Source organism: Misgurnus anguillicaudatus, chromosome 5 (assembly GCF_027580225.2).
Source record: "Misgurnus anguillicaudatus chromosome 5, ASM2758022v2, whole genome shotgun sequence".
Taxonomy (NCBI): Eukaryota; Metazoa; Chordata; class Actinopteri; order Cypriniformes; family Cobitidae; genus Misgurnus; species Misgurnus anguillicaudatus.
The window spans coordinates 9459839-9476364 of NC_073341.2; the positions used below are offsets into that span (position 1 = coordinate 9459839).

The 16526-nt window shown below is 38.5% G+C and overlaps 1 protein-coding gene across 1 annotated transcript in view; it reads left to right on the plus strand.

Moving 5' to 3' along the window:
• Positions 1–16526, plus strand: part of agtpbp1 (ATP/GTP binding carboxypeptidase 1) — a 54237-nt gene that overhangs the window by 3485 nt on the left and 34226 nt on the right. The window contains 9 exon segments of the mRNA XM_055168213.2: positions 7480–7547; positions 8709–8772; positions 13337–13483; positions 13837–13968; positions 14147–14217; positions 14219–14241; positions 14387–14424; positions 16048–16256; positions 16330–16507. Coding sequence (XP_055024188.2) covers positions 7480–7547; positions 8709–8772; positions 13337–13483; positions 13837–13968; positions 14147–14217; positions 14219–14241; positions 14387–14424; positions 16048–16256; positions 16330–16507 — 930 coding nt within the window.

Consider the following 16526-nt stretch of genomic DNA (forward strand, 5'->3'; position numbering starts at 1 on the left):
ACCGGTTCCTTTTGAGAGTTAAAAGTGATTGAAACCATGCACCACATAAGTGTGACATGCACGCTCAAGACTTCTCACCAGTATTTGATTTGCACAGCACATTTTATTTATGTGCGAGAACATGCAGGCTATGTATGATATGATCATTTGGTGTTAATGGTAGATGGGACAGCTCTGTACTGTGTACAGATCTCTCTTACAAGCCTTAAACACACTGATATTTGACACCGCCCAAATTAATTATTTCTGATGAGGTGTTGACTTGAAAAATCAGTTCTTGAATGTTTTAAGGATTAAAACCACACTGATTAAAAGTGTGATTTTTTTTTTTTACAAACAGTATGTATGTAGTAGTGAGCAATGATTTTCTGTCACTGTGTTGAGTTGATGGATGCTTCTTTTGTTCTTTTGCTCTCTATTATTAGCAACTGTCAACGTAAATCATTGTTGCCAAAGTCTTATGTTGTAAATCAAGTCAATTATAAAAATAGTCCACTTAATGGCATGCATTTTCTTCTGCAAAATTGTTTCTGAGTGTTTTTTGCCCCTGTACTGCAAAGAACAAAAGCCATTTTAATTTGGTTCATATCCTTCAGTGTGATAATTAAAAAACGTACACTGACTTGGCTTTAACCTAAATCCCATTCACACAGCAATTTGGTTCCAGACAATTAACATACACGGAAAGCATTGTGTGTGAACAAGAGGCAGAAACTGTGCCGTAGTGAGGACGCATGTGTCGTCATAACCAGAAATTATGGTTCAGCTCTTTGAGACAGGGATTTAAACGCAGATCAACATTTACATCGAGAAATGTCGGAAAACTGGACTAAGGCAGAGTTCAGGGAGATCTTTTCCGTGTTTTTTTTCCGTAATCTCTTTGTGAAAATGGCTGTAGATTCTGCTTCAGATTGTGTATGACATTTATGTGATTTAAAATTTCAAAACCCTGTTTGTAAATTAATTAAAGGCCAAAAAAAATATTGAGTGGCACAGACCTTCTATGGTCTTGTTATTGGTCTTCTTTCAGGATGTTGTATCCATAATATTGAATGGAAGTAAAACCTACAGCCAGTGCAACATTGCCATATGACAGCAATCTCAAAGTGTCTTACTGTGGTCTTTGAAGTTTAAATCGCCTTTGTTCTTAAAATGCAGACACCCAACTAGAGTTCACCAATTCTTGATTACGTTGTCTCTCAGCATACTAATCTTAAGGTTGGGAGTAGACTAGAGGAACACCCCTCTTATCCAGTCTGCAGGTTGCTGTCGCCACAAAGAGTCATCTGTATGATAAGGCCTGAATCTTTCAGCAAACTGCTTGAACTATTAACATATTTGTCTGTGAAAACAAAGAACAAGAAAAATTTTAAGTACTTTGCTCCTTTTAAAGGTCACGTTTTTCCTGATCCCATTTTTTTTCAAACGTTAGTTATGTTGTTATTAGATCATAAATAATACCTGCAAAATTATAAAGCTCAAACTTCAATGCCAAACGATATATTTTCTTTAAAGGAATAGTCTACTCATTTTCAATATTAAAATATGTTATTACCTTAACTTAGAATTGTTGATACATCCCGCTATCATCTGTGTGCGTGCACGTAAGCGCTGGAGCGTCCTGCGACGCTTCGATAGCATTTAGCTTAGCCCCATTCATTCAATGGTACCATTTAGAGATAAAGTTAGAAGTGACCAAACACATCAACGTTTTTCCTATTTAAGACGAGTAGTTATACGAGCAAGTTTGGTGGTAAAAAAATAAAACGTAGCGCTTTTCTAAGCGGATTTAAAAGAGGAACTATATTTTATGGCGTAATAGCACTTTTGGGAGTACTTCGATTCGCCTGAAAAGTCCGCTCCCCTTCTCACTCTCATAATGGGAGAGGGAGGGTGTTACTGCGCCGAGTCGAAGTACTCCCATAAGTGCTATTACGCCATAAAATATAGTTCCTCTTTTAAATCCGCTTAGAAAAGCGCTGCGTTTTGTTTTGTACCACCAAGCTTGCTCGTATAACGACTCGTCTTAAATAGGAAAAACGTTGATGTGTTTGGTCACTTCTAACTTTATCTTTAAATGGTACCATTGAATGAATGGGGCTAAGCTAAATGCTATCGAAGCGTCGCAGCGCGCTCCAGCGCTTACGTGCACGCACACAGATGATAGAGGGATGTATCAACAATTCTTAGTTAAGGTAATAACATTTTAATAGTGAAAATGAGTAGACTATTCCTTTAACAGAATATGCTTTTCAAGTACTACAGAGAACGGCCAGTTTGGACTACAGTCCTCTACTTCCCAGTTGAATGACGTCAATATAAGAGTTTTTGACTAAACTACGCCCACAGGAATACATCACTCGCCAGCTGAGCTCAAATGGCGCTGGCTAAGCTAAGCTGCTGTCGAATCACAGCACAATTGCTTGATCATTTTAAAGAATAGTGCAACAGCGAGTGCGTCAACTATAAACGCATCATACATTTTTTGAGATGCGCGCGCAATCAGAGGTGGTTCGCGGTGAGGAACAAAGCACGAGTATAAACAAAGCTTTAGTTAGTGAGTCAGTGTACACACACACACACACACACACACACACACACAAAAACAGCAGGTGAACACTGCATTGAGATCTATTTCGCATCTTGCTGAAAGCATGTGAAATGATAAACCTTTGTGACTATGCAGCACTGCCTTGATCGGGTGCGTTAAATGCATAAAAAATGTAACACATTATTTCCCCCATAACTAACTAATCTAATTAACGCGTTAAATTAACCCTAGTTAGTAGGGCTGGGTATTGTTAGAAATGTCAAAATTCGATTCAATTTCGATTCTTGATGCTTTGATTCAATTCAATTCAATATTGATTTACTTGCTTCGATATCGATTCAATAATAAGTAAATACACAAGCAATTAAGTACCTGGGTATATTTTTAAATAATGTGTGTAGTATTACTAATGTTTGATCACGTTGATGGTGAAGGCTTGAAAGAAGTGCTGCTGTTTGCCATCTTTGATCTATCTGTTTTGATAAAGCACGTCTTGTACAACGCTGAACGCTCTCACTAGAGTGTTTCCCACAGCGCCGCCACTGGCCGGGGGGGCTGAATCGATTCATAGGATTTGATGAATCGATATTGAACTGAGAAACAAATAATTGCAATGCATTGATGAATCGATATTTTTACCCAGCCCTACTAGTTAGTTCATTCAACTGTGTTGAAATTGGGTTTTATTTTTAATCCCTTACAGAGATTCAGACCTTTTCAACTTAACTGAGAATGAGACCGCATGGTCACTTAGCTGTAGTTTGGTATGAGCTACTTTGCCCTTAGCCCATCACTATCTTTATCATGAGGTTGACTCCCATGTCACTAAAATACAAGGAGTTTCCCCATTACTCCATTCTACAGCATTTCTATGAGCTAACTTATTGTGACTTATATTTCACCATTTACTCTTGCTTAAATTGCTTCACTGCAGAAGGAACCTTTTTAGTCCTGAATACTGCAAATTCTTAAAATAAACCATTTGCCCTGGCATGCTAGGTCTTCACTCTTGGGGCAATGCCCATGCTTCTTGAATCTATTTTTGACTTTGTTTTTTTCTGTTATAACAAATAACTCAACCTAGTTTCTTCCTAGCGAAAAGTGTAAGGTAAAAAAACTGAAGTCCCACTGTGGGGATAATTATGGTTTTGATTATTGTTTATGTTAGTGATGCGTGGGTCATTGCATAATGCGTGTGTGGGTAACTCTTGGGATGCGTGGGGTGGGTAAAGAAATTGTCACTTTATTGCTGGGCGGGATGGGGAGGGTCATCAAAACAAAATAAAAAACCCATGTATGTTGAGTGCAATTTCCTATATTATATTATAAATTTGGGAATATATATTTTCATATTTTATTCCTTTTGATAAGTTTACAATACCTAGGTCTACGTAGCAACGTAACTTGCATGATGTCCTCAAACCTTTGACCTCAGGTCACAAAAGTGCCAAGCAGTTTCTGTGTTTAAACCATAGACATTATATACGTAGACACCTCGTAGACTGAGCTGCCTATTGGAGCTGACGTATCGGGCAGCCGCCATCTTGGATGAGTCTCCAGTGCGCTCCCTTGCGTTCATTTCTTATGAGGAATAATCATAACTCCCCTAATTTTTACTGGATTTTCACACGGTTTGAGTTGTTATAAGCGGCAGAGATTTAGTTATGATACAGGACGCTGCCACACATTAAAAAATACTGCTTTCATCCTAAAATACTTTGTATTATGCTCTTTAAGTATGGCATTGACAGAGGCAGACACTACTTAAGTGTTTTACTTTCTACATAAAAGTATCTGTATTTTATCAGTGTTTATTTTGGAAAACTTATAGTCCAAATTATTATCATAATTTTTACTCCACTACATTTCATAATTTCAATTTTTTGGTTTATATTTAATATTTAAGTACATGTAACATCTACTTTTTTTACTTTTACTTAAAACTTTTGTACTAAAGTACTTTTTACTTATGTAATTTTTACGTATTTGGGTATTTTATGTAATAAGGTATTAAATTAATTTTAATATGAATCAATTGAGAATGAATTGGCTGTGAGAATTTTCATTCCTAAATGGCGGCCGCGCTACTGAAGTGCCATCTAGTGGCTGTTTCCAAAAACGAATCAGAGTTTCCCCTCTTGTTCTTCTATACTCTTTGCAGAGCTTTGACGACTCTGTCACAACAAAACCCTCCCATTTTATAGCAACTTCCCATTGCCTCCTCATGCCTGTATCACTGGGAAACCTTCAAATGTGAAGAAAAAACAGCGAGAGATCATGAGAGAGAGTACCTGTTCCTGCTGAACATTGACATAATATTATAAATAATAACGTAAAATAACCAAAATGATTGTTCAATCTTACTTGTGAAATGTAATCCCATGTGTTCTGGAATCAATACTGCGCCGGTTATTGCAACCGTAAGCTGCACAAAATACGGCTATAGTATGGCTTTCTTTCCGTTAACTCCCATTGACTCTGATGCTAGCGTACAGTGAGGAGACCCATCCAATATGGCGCCGGCGCTTGATGCGTTCCAGCACGTCATGAGGTGTCTACGTATATAATGTCTATGATTTAAACTACAAAATAAACCCAGAAATAAAAGTGAAGATTGGAGTCGAGATGCGGGGGAATTTAAGGTCAGGAATTGTCATCATTAAAAGAAAAGAAGTTCAAGCTGTTAAATCTAATGTAGAGAGATTTATAGTTCTTCTATACGGAAGAGTACAAACGTTGCTTTGTAAATGTAGAAAATGTTTATCATTATCCTATCTTGTTATTAATATGTCCATGCTGGTTTCTATGGTTCATAAGTGTATGTTGTTGCCAGTTTACATGATGATTTAATCTAATGGCTGTTTCCAAGCACTTTTAGGCTGAAATTAAGCCTGTTTTCACTCACATTACAATGCCAAGTATGTCTATTTAATGGTTGCGTGTGCGAGTTGTAAAAAGAGATACATTGGTGCGTGGCGGGCTGGGGTGGACCAAATAATTTTATAAAAGCGGAACCCGTGGTTGGAAAAAACACTGACTCGTGCATCACTAGTTTATATGTCTTTGTGGTGTTTTTAGTATGTTTTAAGACAAGCCATATACAAATTCTTCATTCAACACCATTGCTGATCATGTTCTCCATAAAATTGGAGACAGGTTAGGTTAGGATAGACTTTTTGATAGACCCACCCCACACATAAACAAGCCAGGCAACGATGTTGGTTAGTACACACGCCCCTTACTGCTGATTCGCTAAGTGTGTTTTGGTACTCGGCCGGACTCCCTATAGGGCTTATTCGCCATATTGTTGAGATGACATCTGTCCTGCCCCTAGCCGCACGTAGATTTGAGTTGAGGGGATGAGTAGCCTAATGGCTTCATCTCATCGGTATTAAAAGAAAATAAGCTTGATTATTGTGGAACCATATCAAATAGACCCAATAGCCTTAAGTAAAGATCCGTCCTTATTGCCAGCCCTAACTTATCCGGATATTTATAACTATATCGTTCATACAGTGTCCGGATACATCATACAAGCACTAAAGGGCCGTTCACATTATAACGTTAACTATAACGATAACTATATTAGCGTCTACATCACCAAACGATACGTTTATGCTAATTTGCTCACGGCATTCACGCAAATCACTTGCCTTTAATATTGCTTGTAATAAAAACGGATGTAGATGTCCTCAACACGCTGCGTTTCGCGTAAGTCTAAACAGTGAATCTAATAGTTTGTGTAATCTCTTACCTTTTGGCATAACAGTTAGTTAATATAATAGAATAATAAGCATTACGTAGTCAATTTTCACAGCAACTGCAGGTAATTTTATGTTATAGACTTCAGCAATGAGGTTCACTGTCATTTTAAGTACTCGTGCACTTGAAGTTCAAATAGATTTGATTGGCTATAAATGGTTTATCCTTCATCAGGTGGGAAAATCGCTCAGAAAATGATCCCAACGATGTCGTTCATTGTATCTGGATCGTTATAGTTTTGGTGTGAGCTCCGCTATTTTCTTTAATATAAAACGATTTTCAAAACTATATTTTTTATAGTTATCGTTATAATGTGAACGGCCCTTAATTCCCTACCTAGTATCAATGCCAGACCTATTATGTTTATATAGTTATTAATACTAATTTAATAACTGTCTCAATTTATCAGCAACTGCTTACAGCTAACCATATGTGATGAAATTATGGGGACAGACTTTGCTGTGAGGTGACGTTTTCTACATGTGATAAAATGAGGGGGACAGACTTTGCTGTTGCAGTCTCTCCTGCGCTGGCTCAACTTCTCTGTCTCCTTCCTTTCATGTTTTCTGACAGTCGGTATCGCATAAAAACTTATTCCGGAGTTCTTTTTGCTGTTGTTAGAACAGCCGTGTATTACACCACACACCATTGCGCTGTTTAAAAAAGTACATCTATAATACCATGGATAATACCGACGCTGCCTCGCTTGTCAATTGACAGACTGACAGGTGTCGTGGTTTCTATGTCAACAACATGGCCGCCGCGAACATTGATGACATAGATCGAATAACTCCTATTCCAAAGTGTTTTTCAAAAATCATGCAGCCCGCCTTTAAAGAAGAACATTTTCTGGAAGGCATTAAACTTTTGTGAAAATCATAAAAAATGCTGACGCTGGCTGGCAACTTTTGTTTAAAACGCTGACAGGGAAAGAGTTAAAGATTAGTACTGCAAACGCGCAGTTCACATATGCATTGCATGAAACTGAACTTAGCAGTTTTATGTCACTTTACTTAATTTACTATAACAGTGTATAAAAAACATCTCCTTACTTATAGCAGCTTAACTTGGGTACATAACTTGGGTGACCTAGAAGTAGTTAAGACATTTTTTTCTGTTCAAAAATGTATTTTACTTATGTATAACATTTCTTTGTTTCTTTTTAGAGAAGACCCGCAAGGAGATTGTGTCAAAAGGCTCAAGTGGGATGGAAGTCATTCTTTCATCTTTAGAGGTACAAGGACTCATAAGCAATTTGACTTTGCAATGAAATTTTTGACTTATTCAATGCAAACAGTGAGTCACTCAAACATTTTTGCGAACAACTCATTCGGACAGATTCGCAAGTAGGTTTGACTCCAAAGAACCAACACAAAAGTGAGTTGTTTAAAAAAATCATAGCTTCAGGTTCTACACTGCCTGTTATTATAACATTCAGAAAAAATATATTTTGCTAAAAAGACTTGGAAGTCTTCCCCTAACTTCTTTTTCTGACCTGGACTGCTTTTTGTCTATTGCTAGAACACAGAACAAATGACATTAGACTTACTTAGGCTACGTTCACACTGCAGGGCTTAATGCTCAATTCCGTTTTTTTTGCAAGGCCGTTCACATTTCCAATTAAATGCGATCTTTTGTGATATCCTGTGTGAACGTAAAATGACCCAGAAGTGACCCGCATGCGTAGAAGAGTACTCAATGGTCAACGACGTCACTCGTTGTTTGCGGAAATAGCTAACGTTAAACATAGATGTCAACAACAGTGTAGTCAACAGCGGAGCTCTTTTTGCAATATTAAAGTTATTTTACGGAGCCAGCACAGTTACAATCTTCTCGTTTTAAGAAGAAAATTAAAAAGAAGGAGCAAGGTTTTTGGCCATGGCGTTTTGTGGAGCAGTGTAAACCGTCCGGTTCCGATAAGAGCCCTCGAGTTTGGCCTGAGTAGAGCTGTCACCCCAAATATTAATTAAGACTGACACCTCCCTTCCCTTCCATTGATTGGTCTCAGTAGCATGGTCTCCATGGTTGTTGTTTATCTTCTCGTGCCCACCTACTTCAACGCAGAATTATGATGTTTGTAGCGTATCAATGACGTACGGGTCGGATACATGTGGCCTGGCCGTTCAGATGGAGGTCGCATTTCAAAAGATCAGATACGTATTATTATACGGATTCAGGACCACATACCCAAGTGGCCTGGGTCACATCGGATCTGTGTCGTTCAGACTGTCATGAAAAGATCAGATACAGGTCGCATATGTGCAAAAAAATCAGAATTGGGTCGTTTCAGCCTGCAGTGTGAACGTAGCCATAGACTCACATTAATTTCATTTTAGCTCAGGTTTTTTCTGTGTTTAAGTGCTTTACAGCTACTAATTCACTTAATTTTGCACAGAACACACGGGATTTGCAGACCACCCTGAATATTCTCAATATTTTGAATGAACTGCTGACTGTGGGTAAGTGTTTAAATTTTGTGTTTGTTGTGTAATGTATGTTGTATTGTAATGCCATTATAATTGCACTGCTTTGAAGCTAAAGCTCTTTACCAATTGATGCACTTTATTTAATAAATAAACATAAAAACTTCTTGGGTAGTGAATTTTATATAATTGTAAAATAAAATGGCATAGCGTCAGTTCTGGAAGGACACGTTAGTCAAGCTCGCATCAGCCGACCACATCAGGTGCAGCTGATAATGTTAACCAGTAGGGCTATACGACATAAGCTGGGTTTCCATCACACTGATTTTATGCACATTTTGAAGTATCGCATAAGAAACGAGTGGAAACGCCACATTTCGAATAAAATCCCTTAATTTGAAAAAAAATGTATGCTCGCTTGAAGTGGTTTTCTAGTAAAAATGAATAATGGAAGATGGGAACGCATTTGCAGAATATATTCTGACGTAGTGAACATAAACGCACGTGACTGATTGTCTAGCTTTATCAGCTGACCTGGGCTGCGTCCGAACGCTTTGGCTGACTTCAGTGACATGAAGGCAACTTTGGGAAACGCATTAGGACAGACTTCATATACAGTGTAATGAAATTCTGTTTGAAATATAAATAGAGTGCACCTTTGTGATAACTAATCCTATATTTGAAACTATAATACTAATTTCTAGTTAGAAATGCAATCAAAAGGTGAGAATAAAACTATATTTACACTAAATTTGTGCTCCAGCCGCTTTCTTGGTCGCCATTTGACTTTTTCGAACACGCCCGCCCAGGCTCGACCAATCACATTTCCCGCACACGCCCGCGCATATAATTGTGCGACAGGACAATAAAGGTATCTCAGGATACAGGAAGTAAACCAAACATCGGATTCTGACGTCCCTTGATGCCTTCCTACCTTGGAAAGCTGCCTTCAAAGGCAGCGTTTTAGAGCTTTTGGACACAGCTGTTGTCTGTCCAATATATTTTTGGGCTCAACGTCATCGTAATGCCCTTGCTGCTAGTGCCTGCATCAAAAATTGTGCATTTCTTTTTCTGTGCGCAGCATTAAGTTTGGCAATTACAAGTGGCACTGCTAGTAAATTTATAACTTGCCAAATCATAGCTAAATGCAGTCCTGTCTCCATTTTCCATGCGTGCCTTGTTTTATTAACTGTTTGATTACTAGGTTGATTACTCGTTTTTCTTTTTTTGCTAATTTTGAAAAGATTTGCTTCATGTTTCAATGGAATCCCAGCTATAGACTGAACCATGTTTTATTTAAGTTGCTTTCTTTAGCTCCTCATCGACTCCTCAGTCGTGCCACGCTGTGCTCATTATCCACCTTCTTCCTTTTACTCCTCCACATCTAACAGCATCTATGGGTTCATTGTTATTTCATTATGCAATCTGGAATTTTATTATTTTCCTTTTAACACATATTTATCCTCTTATAGATGGTGTCCTTTAAGTATAAAAATCATTTAGATACAATTATTGTGTTTATCATTTGTTAATGCACGCATATCCCTGTTATTTATAACATAGTTCTACTAAAAATTTTCTTGTTCCCCAGGTGGGGGGAAACGTATTGCTGCTTGCCCTTTTCTGCCCAATGCAAGGCAGCATGGACAGGTGGAGAATTTTGCCCAGAACAGTTTTTAGTGTTCCTGTATAGCTCATTGGTAGAGCATTGCGTTAGCATTGCAAAAGATCATGGGTTCGAACCCAGGGAACACGTATATTGATAAAAAGTGTACACTTTGTAATGCACTGCAAGTCGCTTTGGATAAAAGCATCTACCAATTGCGTAAATGTAAATCTATTTCGGCAACCCTATGCTGTTGTGGTAGTAGATCTGAAGGAAATCTAGTTAAAGCAATAGTTCACCCTAAAATAAAAACAATGTCATAATTTACATACCCTTGCACCCCAAATGTTTATGGCTTTCTTTATTTCAGTTATAAACACAAATTAATAATTTTATATTAACATGCCATCATTTCATCTTCGTGCTGTTGACACCGAAACAAGCGCACATCAGCTAAACAAGCTAAATTCAAATATGGCAGTGCATCGATAACTTCAATTCTCATTGGTATGAGAATACATTGTATGGGTCAAAATGAGTGATTTTTTTTAATGACAAAAAAACATTAGAATATTAGTAAAGATTGTTTTGTGAAGATATTTTGTAAATTTCCTATAGAGACAGAGCGCAGTTATGCTAATTTGAAAACCACGCCCACCGGGAAACAATCCAACCTTCTCCATTGACTTTGTATTGCGAGAGGCTGCCTCCTTGTCATTTCTGGCTTATAACAAAAAACAGAATAATGCCTAAAAGCTGCTGTGTGACTATGTATACAGCTAACAAGCCAAAAAAAAAAAACAGAAATAAGTTTTTATAAGCTGTCAAGCCGTAAAACTCAACCTTTAAGGAGAAAAAAGTGAATCGCCGACTAGGTTTCCTCTAGTGGGCGCTGTTCTACTAATAGTAGTACTATGAAAAGTTGCCTGTTTCCACTTTTGTGTCTTTAAACGCTCGTTTTTGGGGGCTGGACAGCTTATTAAAACTTATTTATGGGTTTTTTGGCTTGTTAGCTGTACTTCCTGTCACACAGCAGCTTTTAGGTATTATTCTTTTTTTTGTTATAAGCCAGAAATGACAAGGAGGCAGCCTTTCACTATTCAAAGTCAGTGGAGATGGATGGATTGTTTTCCCCCACGGTGAGCGTGGTTTTCAGGTTATGACGCGTTGCGCTCTCTCTCTGTTTGTAAATATATTGAAAATTATCATCAGTAATGTGTGTTGCTTCACTTGGACAGCTTTAAAGGTAGGGTAACACATTTTGAAAAATGCTAACGGTAGCCGCCTAGCAATGAAATCCCGATCCCACCCTCAAGTCAAATCGCCATCCAAAGTCACGCCTCTTTCAAAACACATGAACACGCACAGATCAGATGGTCACATCTCATGTCTCACTCTCATTCAGCAGTGAGAAAACTTTGCAGTACAAAGTCGAATAACACTTCCAAAATAACCAAACAACTGGTTTACATCAGAATTAGTTTAAGCACACGTTCGGTTGTGTAGACGTAGTAACTATATCGTTACGCTAATCCGTAAACGAACACAAATTTCATAAGCAACACAATGTTTCATCAAAGTAGAATATCTGAATCCATCTCAATACAAACATATCGCGTACCTACCTTACCAAAATAAACAGTACAACGACTCTTTCAGACCCTTTGCAGCTCCTGCAGCTGTTTCATCTCGTGGTAAAGCAGTAAAGTTACCGATGTTAATTTCGGGTTTTGCTCTTGCTGATCCAGGCAGTTTTTGCTGTTGTTGTTATAAAAGATGCCTTTAGTTTTGTGCCTCCTGTGTAGGTTGTCAATTTAGCAGAAAAGTTTGCTGTTCTCACTGTTTACAGGCAGGAGGTAAGCGCACGTGAACGCGCCGATGACGTATGGTGTCTGCGTGGACTCGCTGCGCGGTTGGCATTCAAATTACGCTTACGTATGAGGGACAAAAATGGAAACGTCCGTTCGGACCGAAATCTATGATTTGTTGAACATTTTTTGGTCCTACGCCTTTCACAGATAACATAAATTTCTACAAATACATTTAAACAACTTAACACAGTGATTGCTATCAGGATGTAAGGAGACTTTTAACCAGCATAACAAAAAATGTTTCAGGATCAAATCTGTTACCCTACCTTTAAAGGCGATTTTCTCAATAATTAGATTTTTTTACACCCTAAGATTCCAGACTTTCAAATAGTTATAACAAATCATAGATTAATGGAAAGCTTATTTATTCAGCTTTCATATGGTGTATAAAAAATACCCTTTGTAGTTATCAGTTAACACAGCAATCTGCATCGCGGTTATAAGACTCTGAGAAGGGTCCAATCACAGGAGGTAAAAAACATTAAAAACAATATTGATTCGCTTACAACATAAGTGGGAGGGTTTGGGGCGCACAGTCCTGCGCCCCAGGCCGGATCCGAAACCAGCAAATTAGAGCTCAACCTCAGGTGACATGTTTTTACCCTTTTTACTGACCTACATAGACGCTCATTAGGGGTGCGCCCCAGACACACAAACATGACACACACACAACGAACTCAGTTTTGATTTTTATTTTTTTTAAAATAAATTATAACATGACTAACAGTAAAATAGTACAACTAAACGATTTTATTTTGTATTAATTTGCACTATATATTTAACTTTTTGGTAGCATGTTAAAGTAGCTTTCCTCTCTGGCCAACTTTAAGGGGGCGGCACCCCAGCACCCCCTAGTGACCAGCTGCCACTGCCCTTATGAATGGTTTTGTGGTCCAGGGTCACTTATACTTTATCATGAGACACACAAGAACCAGTGTGATTTGAAGTTACCAATGAGTCAGCATTTGAATTTGCATTTCTTATGCGCTTCTTCTGATTTCAATTTTGTTAAAAATGCTCAGAGTATCAGTTGTTTTTTCACAACAAATAATTTTACGTCAGAAGGGATGCATGAGGGTGAGGATTGCCCGTGTTATATTCGTTACTGTGCTTTGTGTGGTAGGTGGAGGGCGAAGGACTGGGGTCTTTGTGTCTAAAGGAGGAACGGCTCTTCTGCTACAGTTGTTGGTAAGCTCCAGCAAAGACCTTCCTATGAATGAAGAACTGATGCTGCAAATTCACTCTCTGCTGGTTAAGGTCGGACCTAAAGGTAATGGAGACGTTGAATTTATTAACACATTACTGTATGTTTACTTCTTAACTACAGATTATTTTCCACATTCAAATATACCGTATGCTTTGCTAATCTGTTAGGCTAAGGCCAGTGGATGGTTGCATAAACTGCTTAAACTAGTCTTACAACTTAGTCGTCTAAGTCCGTTACATTAAAATGTAGATTGGCCTAATTTGAATTTGAAAGTACTGCTGATTAACAATAACTAACTTCTAAGACTTTTGTCTTAACCTAGCAGCTATGTTTTTGCAACTGGCCACAGTATTGACTGGAGTATAAATGTATAATGTAAACTGCAATTGATTCATTTGACTTCACTTCCTTCTCAGACAGGAAGTTTGGTGTTAAAGCACGTCTGAATGGGGCTCTGAACGTGACGGTTAATTTGGTGAAACGCAATCTGCAGAACTCCAAGCTGTTGTTGCCATGCTTACAAGTGCTGCGGGTCTATGCAGGCAACTGTAAGTATATTAGCATACGTCCATTGTTATGTTGTAGTTTTTGCAATATAGTTTTAATATGATGAATATTCTGCTTTCAATATTGGTCTGTAGATTTGGACAGATGATTATTTGTAGATCAGCCCCTAGATGTATCCCAGCAGTGATACATGCGTGTTTTTCATATTTTTTCTTATAGTGGTAAATGCTGTGTCGCTGGGTAAAAGTGGCACTTTGGAGCTCATGTTCGAAATCATCGGACCTTACAGCAAAAAAAAACACCACTCTGCTCAAGTATGTAATGTGCATTCCTGTTAACCAAAACTGATAATACTTTTTAACTGAAAAGAATGATATCTATCGCCGAAACGTCCTCATACTTGAGCAACAAAAATAAAATGGTGTTCAAAACAATGTTTCGTTTGTGTTTCTAAAACAGGGTGGCCCTGGACACACTGGCGGCGTTACTGAAGTCCAGTAAGATACCTCCTTGGGTGAATCGCATACCAACATGTCCATGTCATATCATCCCAAAATGTTTCCCGAGTTTAGAGAAAATTTTCTTAATTGCGGTAACAAGTAGCATCATCATGCATTAAATCTTAATGGTCATAACATTAAAATACAATCTATCACTTTCTTGATGGAATGGATTTTTTGGAATGGATTTGTTGGTAAAATATGACATTTGTTCAGATTTACAACAGTTCTGAACATAAATCTACACTCACCTAAAGGATTATTAGGAACACCATACTAATACTGTGTTTGACCCCCTTTCGCCTTCACAACTGTTTTAATTCTACATGGCATTGATTCAACAAGGTTGCATTCTTTAGAAATGTTGGCCCATATTGATTGGATAGCATCTTGCAGAGATTTGTGGCATGCACATCCAGGGCACGAAGCTCCCGTTCCACCACATCCCAAAGATGCTCTATTGGGTTGAGATCTGGTGACTGTGGGGGCCATTTTAGTACAGTGAACTCATTGTCATGTTCAAGAAACCAATTTGAAATGATTCGAGCTTTGTGACATGGTGCGTTATCCTGCTGGAAGTAGCCATCAGAGGATGAGAACATGGTGGTCAGAAAGGGATGGACATGATCAGAAACAATGCTCAGGTAGGCTGTGGCATTTAAATGATGCCCAATTGGCACTATGGGGCCTAAAGTGTGCCAAGAAAACATCCCCCACAACATTCACCACCACCACCAGCCTGCACAGTAGTATTAAGGCATGATGGATCCATGTTCTCATTCTGTTTACGCCAAATTCTGACTACCATCTGAATGTCTCAACAGAGATCGAGACTTCCAGTCTTCAACTGTCCAATTTTGGTAAGCTTGTGCAAATTGTAGCCTCTTTTTCCTATTTATAATGGAGATGAGTGGTAACCGGTGGGGTCTTCTGCTGTTGTAGCCCATCCGCCTCTAGGTTGTGCGTGTTGTGGCTTCACAAATGCTTTGCTGCATACCTCGGTTGTAACGAGTGGTTATTTCAGTCTAAGTTGCTCTATCAGCTTGAATCAGTCGGCCCATTCTCCTTTGACCTTTAGCATCAACAAGGTATTTTCACCCACAGAAATGCTGCATACTGGATGTTTTTCCCTTTTTACACCATTCTTTGTAAACCCTAGAAATGGTTGTGCGTGAAAATCCCAGTAACTGAGCAGATTGTGAAATACTCAGACCGGCCCGTCTGGCACCAACAACCATCTCACGCTCAAAATTGCTTAAATCACCTTTCTTTCCCATTCTGACATTGAGTTTGGAGTTCAGGAGATTGTCTTAACCAGGACCACACCCCTACATGCATTGAAGCAACTGCCATGTGATTGGTTAATTAGATAATTGCATTAATGAGAAATTGAACAGGCGTTCCTAATAATCCTTTAGGTGAGTGTATATAGACAATACAACACGATACAGTACTAGAGCGATATCACATGAGCAGGAGTCTCACCTCTCATCCACACAGATTCAACGACTGTATAATCATTACATACAAAACAATTCAATACATTACAATATTATTTTAAACTAGACATTGTTTTATTTTTACTTTATTTGTCTCTTTCCTTGTATGCTTGATCTTTAGAAATGAATGCCCGACGGGCGGTGGACAGAGGTTATCTGCCCACCCTACTCGCCATCTATCAAGACTGGCATCGCAACGACACCCGTCACTGTCACTTAATCATTCGCAAAAGCATTTTAGGATGCATCAAAAACCTCACAACCATTAAGCTCGGCAGAAAGGCCTTCATAGATGCCAACGGGATGAGGATCCTTTACAACACATCCACTGTACGCATTACTATTTTTATTGCTAAAATAGCTTGTGTTAGTACATTTTTAAATATAAGTGTGATCTGTTTAGGAATGCCTGTCCGTCCGGACACTAGATCCATTGGTCAATACATCCAGTCTAATTATGAGGAAGTGCTTCCCAAAGAACCGCCTACCACTGCTTACCATTAAAAGTATATATCAACACCCGCTATCACACGTACCATCTGGTGGACCAGTGGCGCAGCTCTACAGCCAACCTCCAGAAAGTAAAACATACATAATACC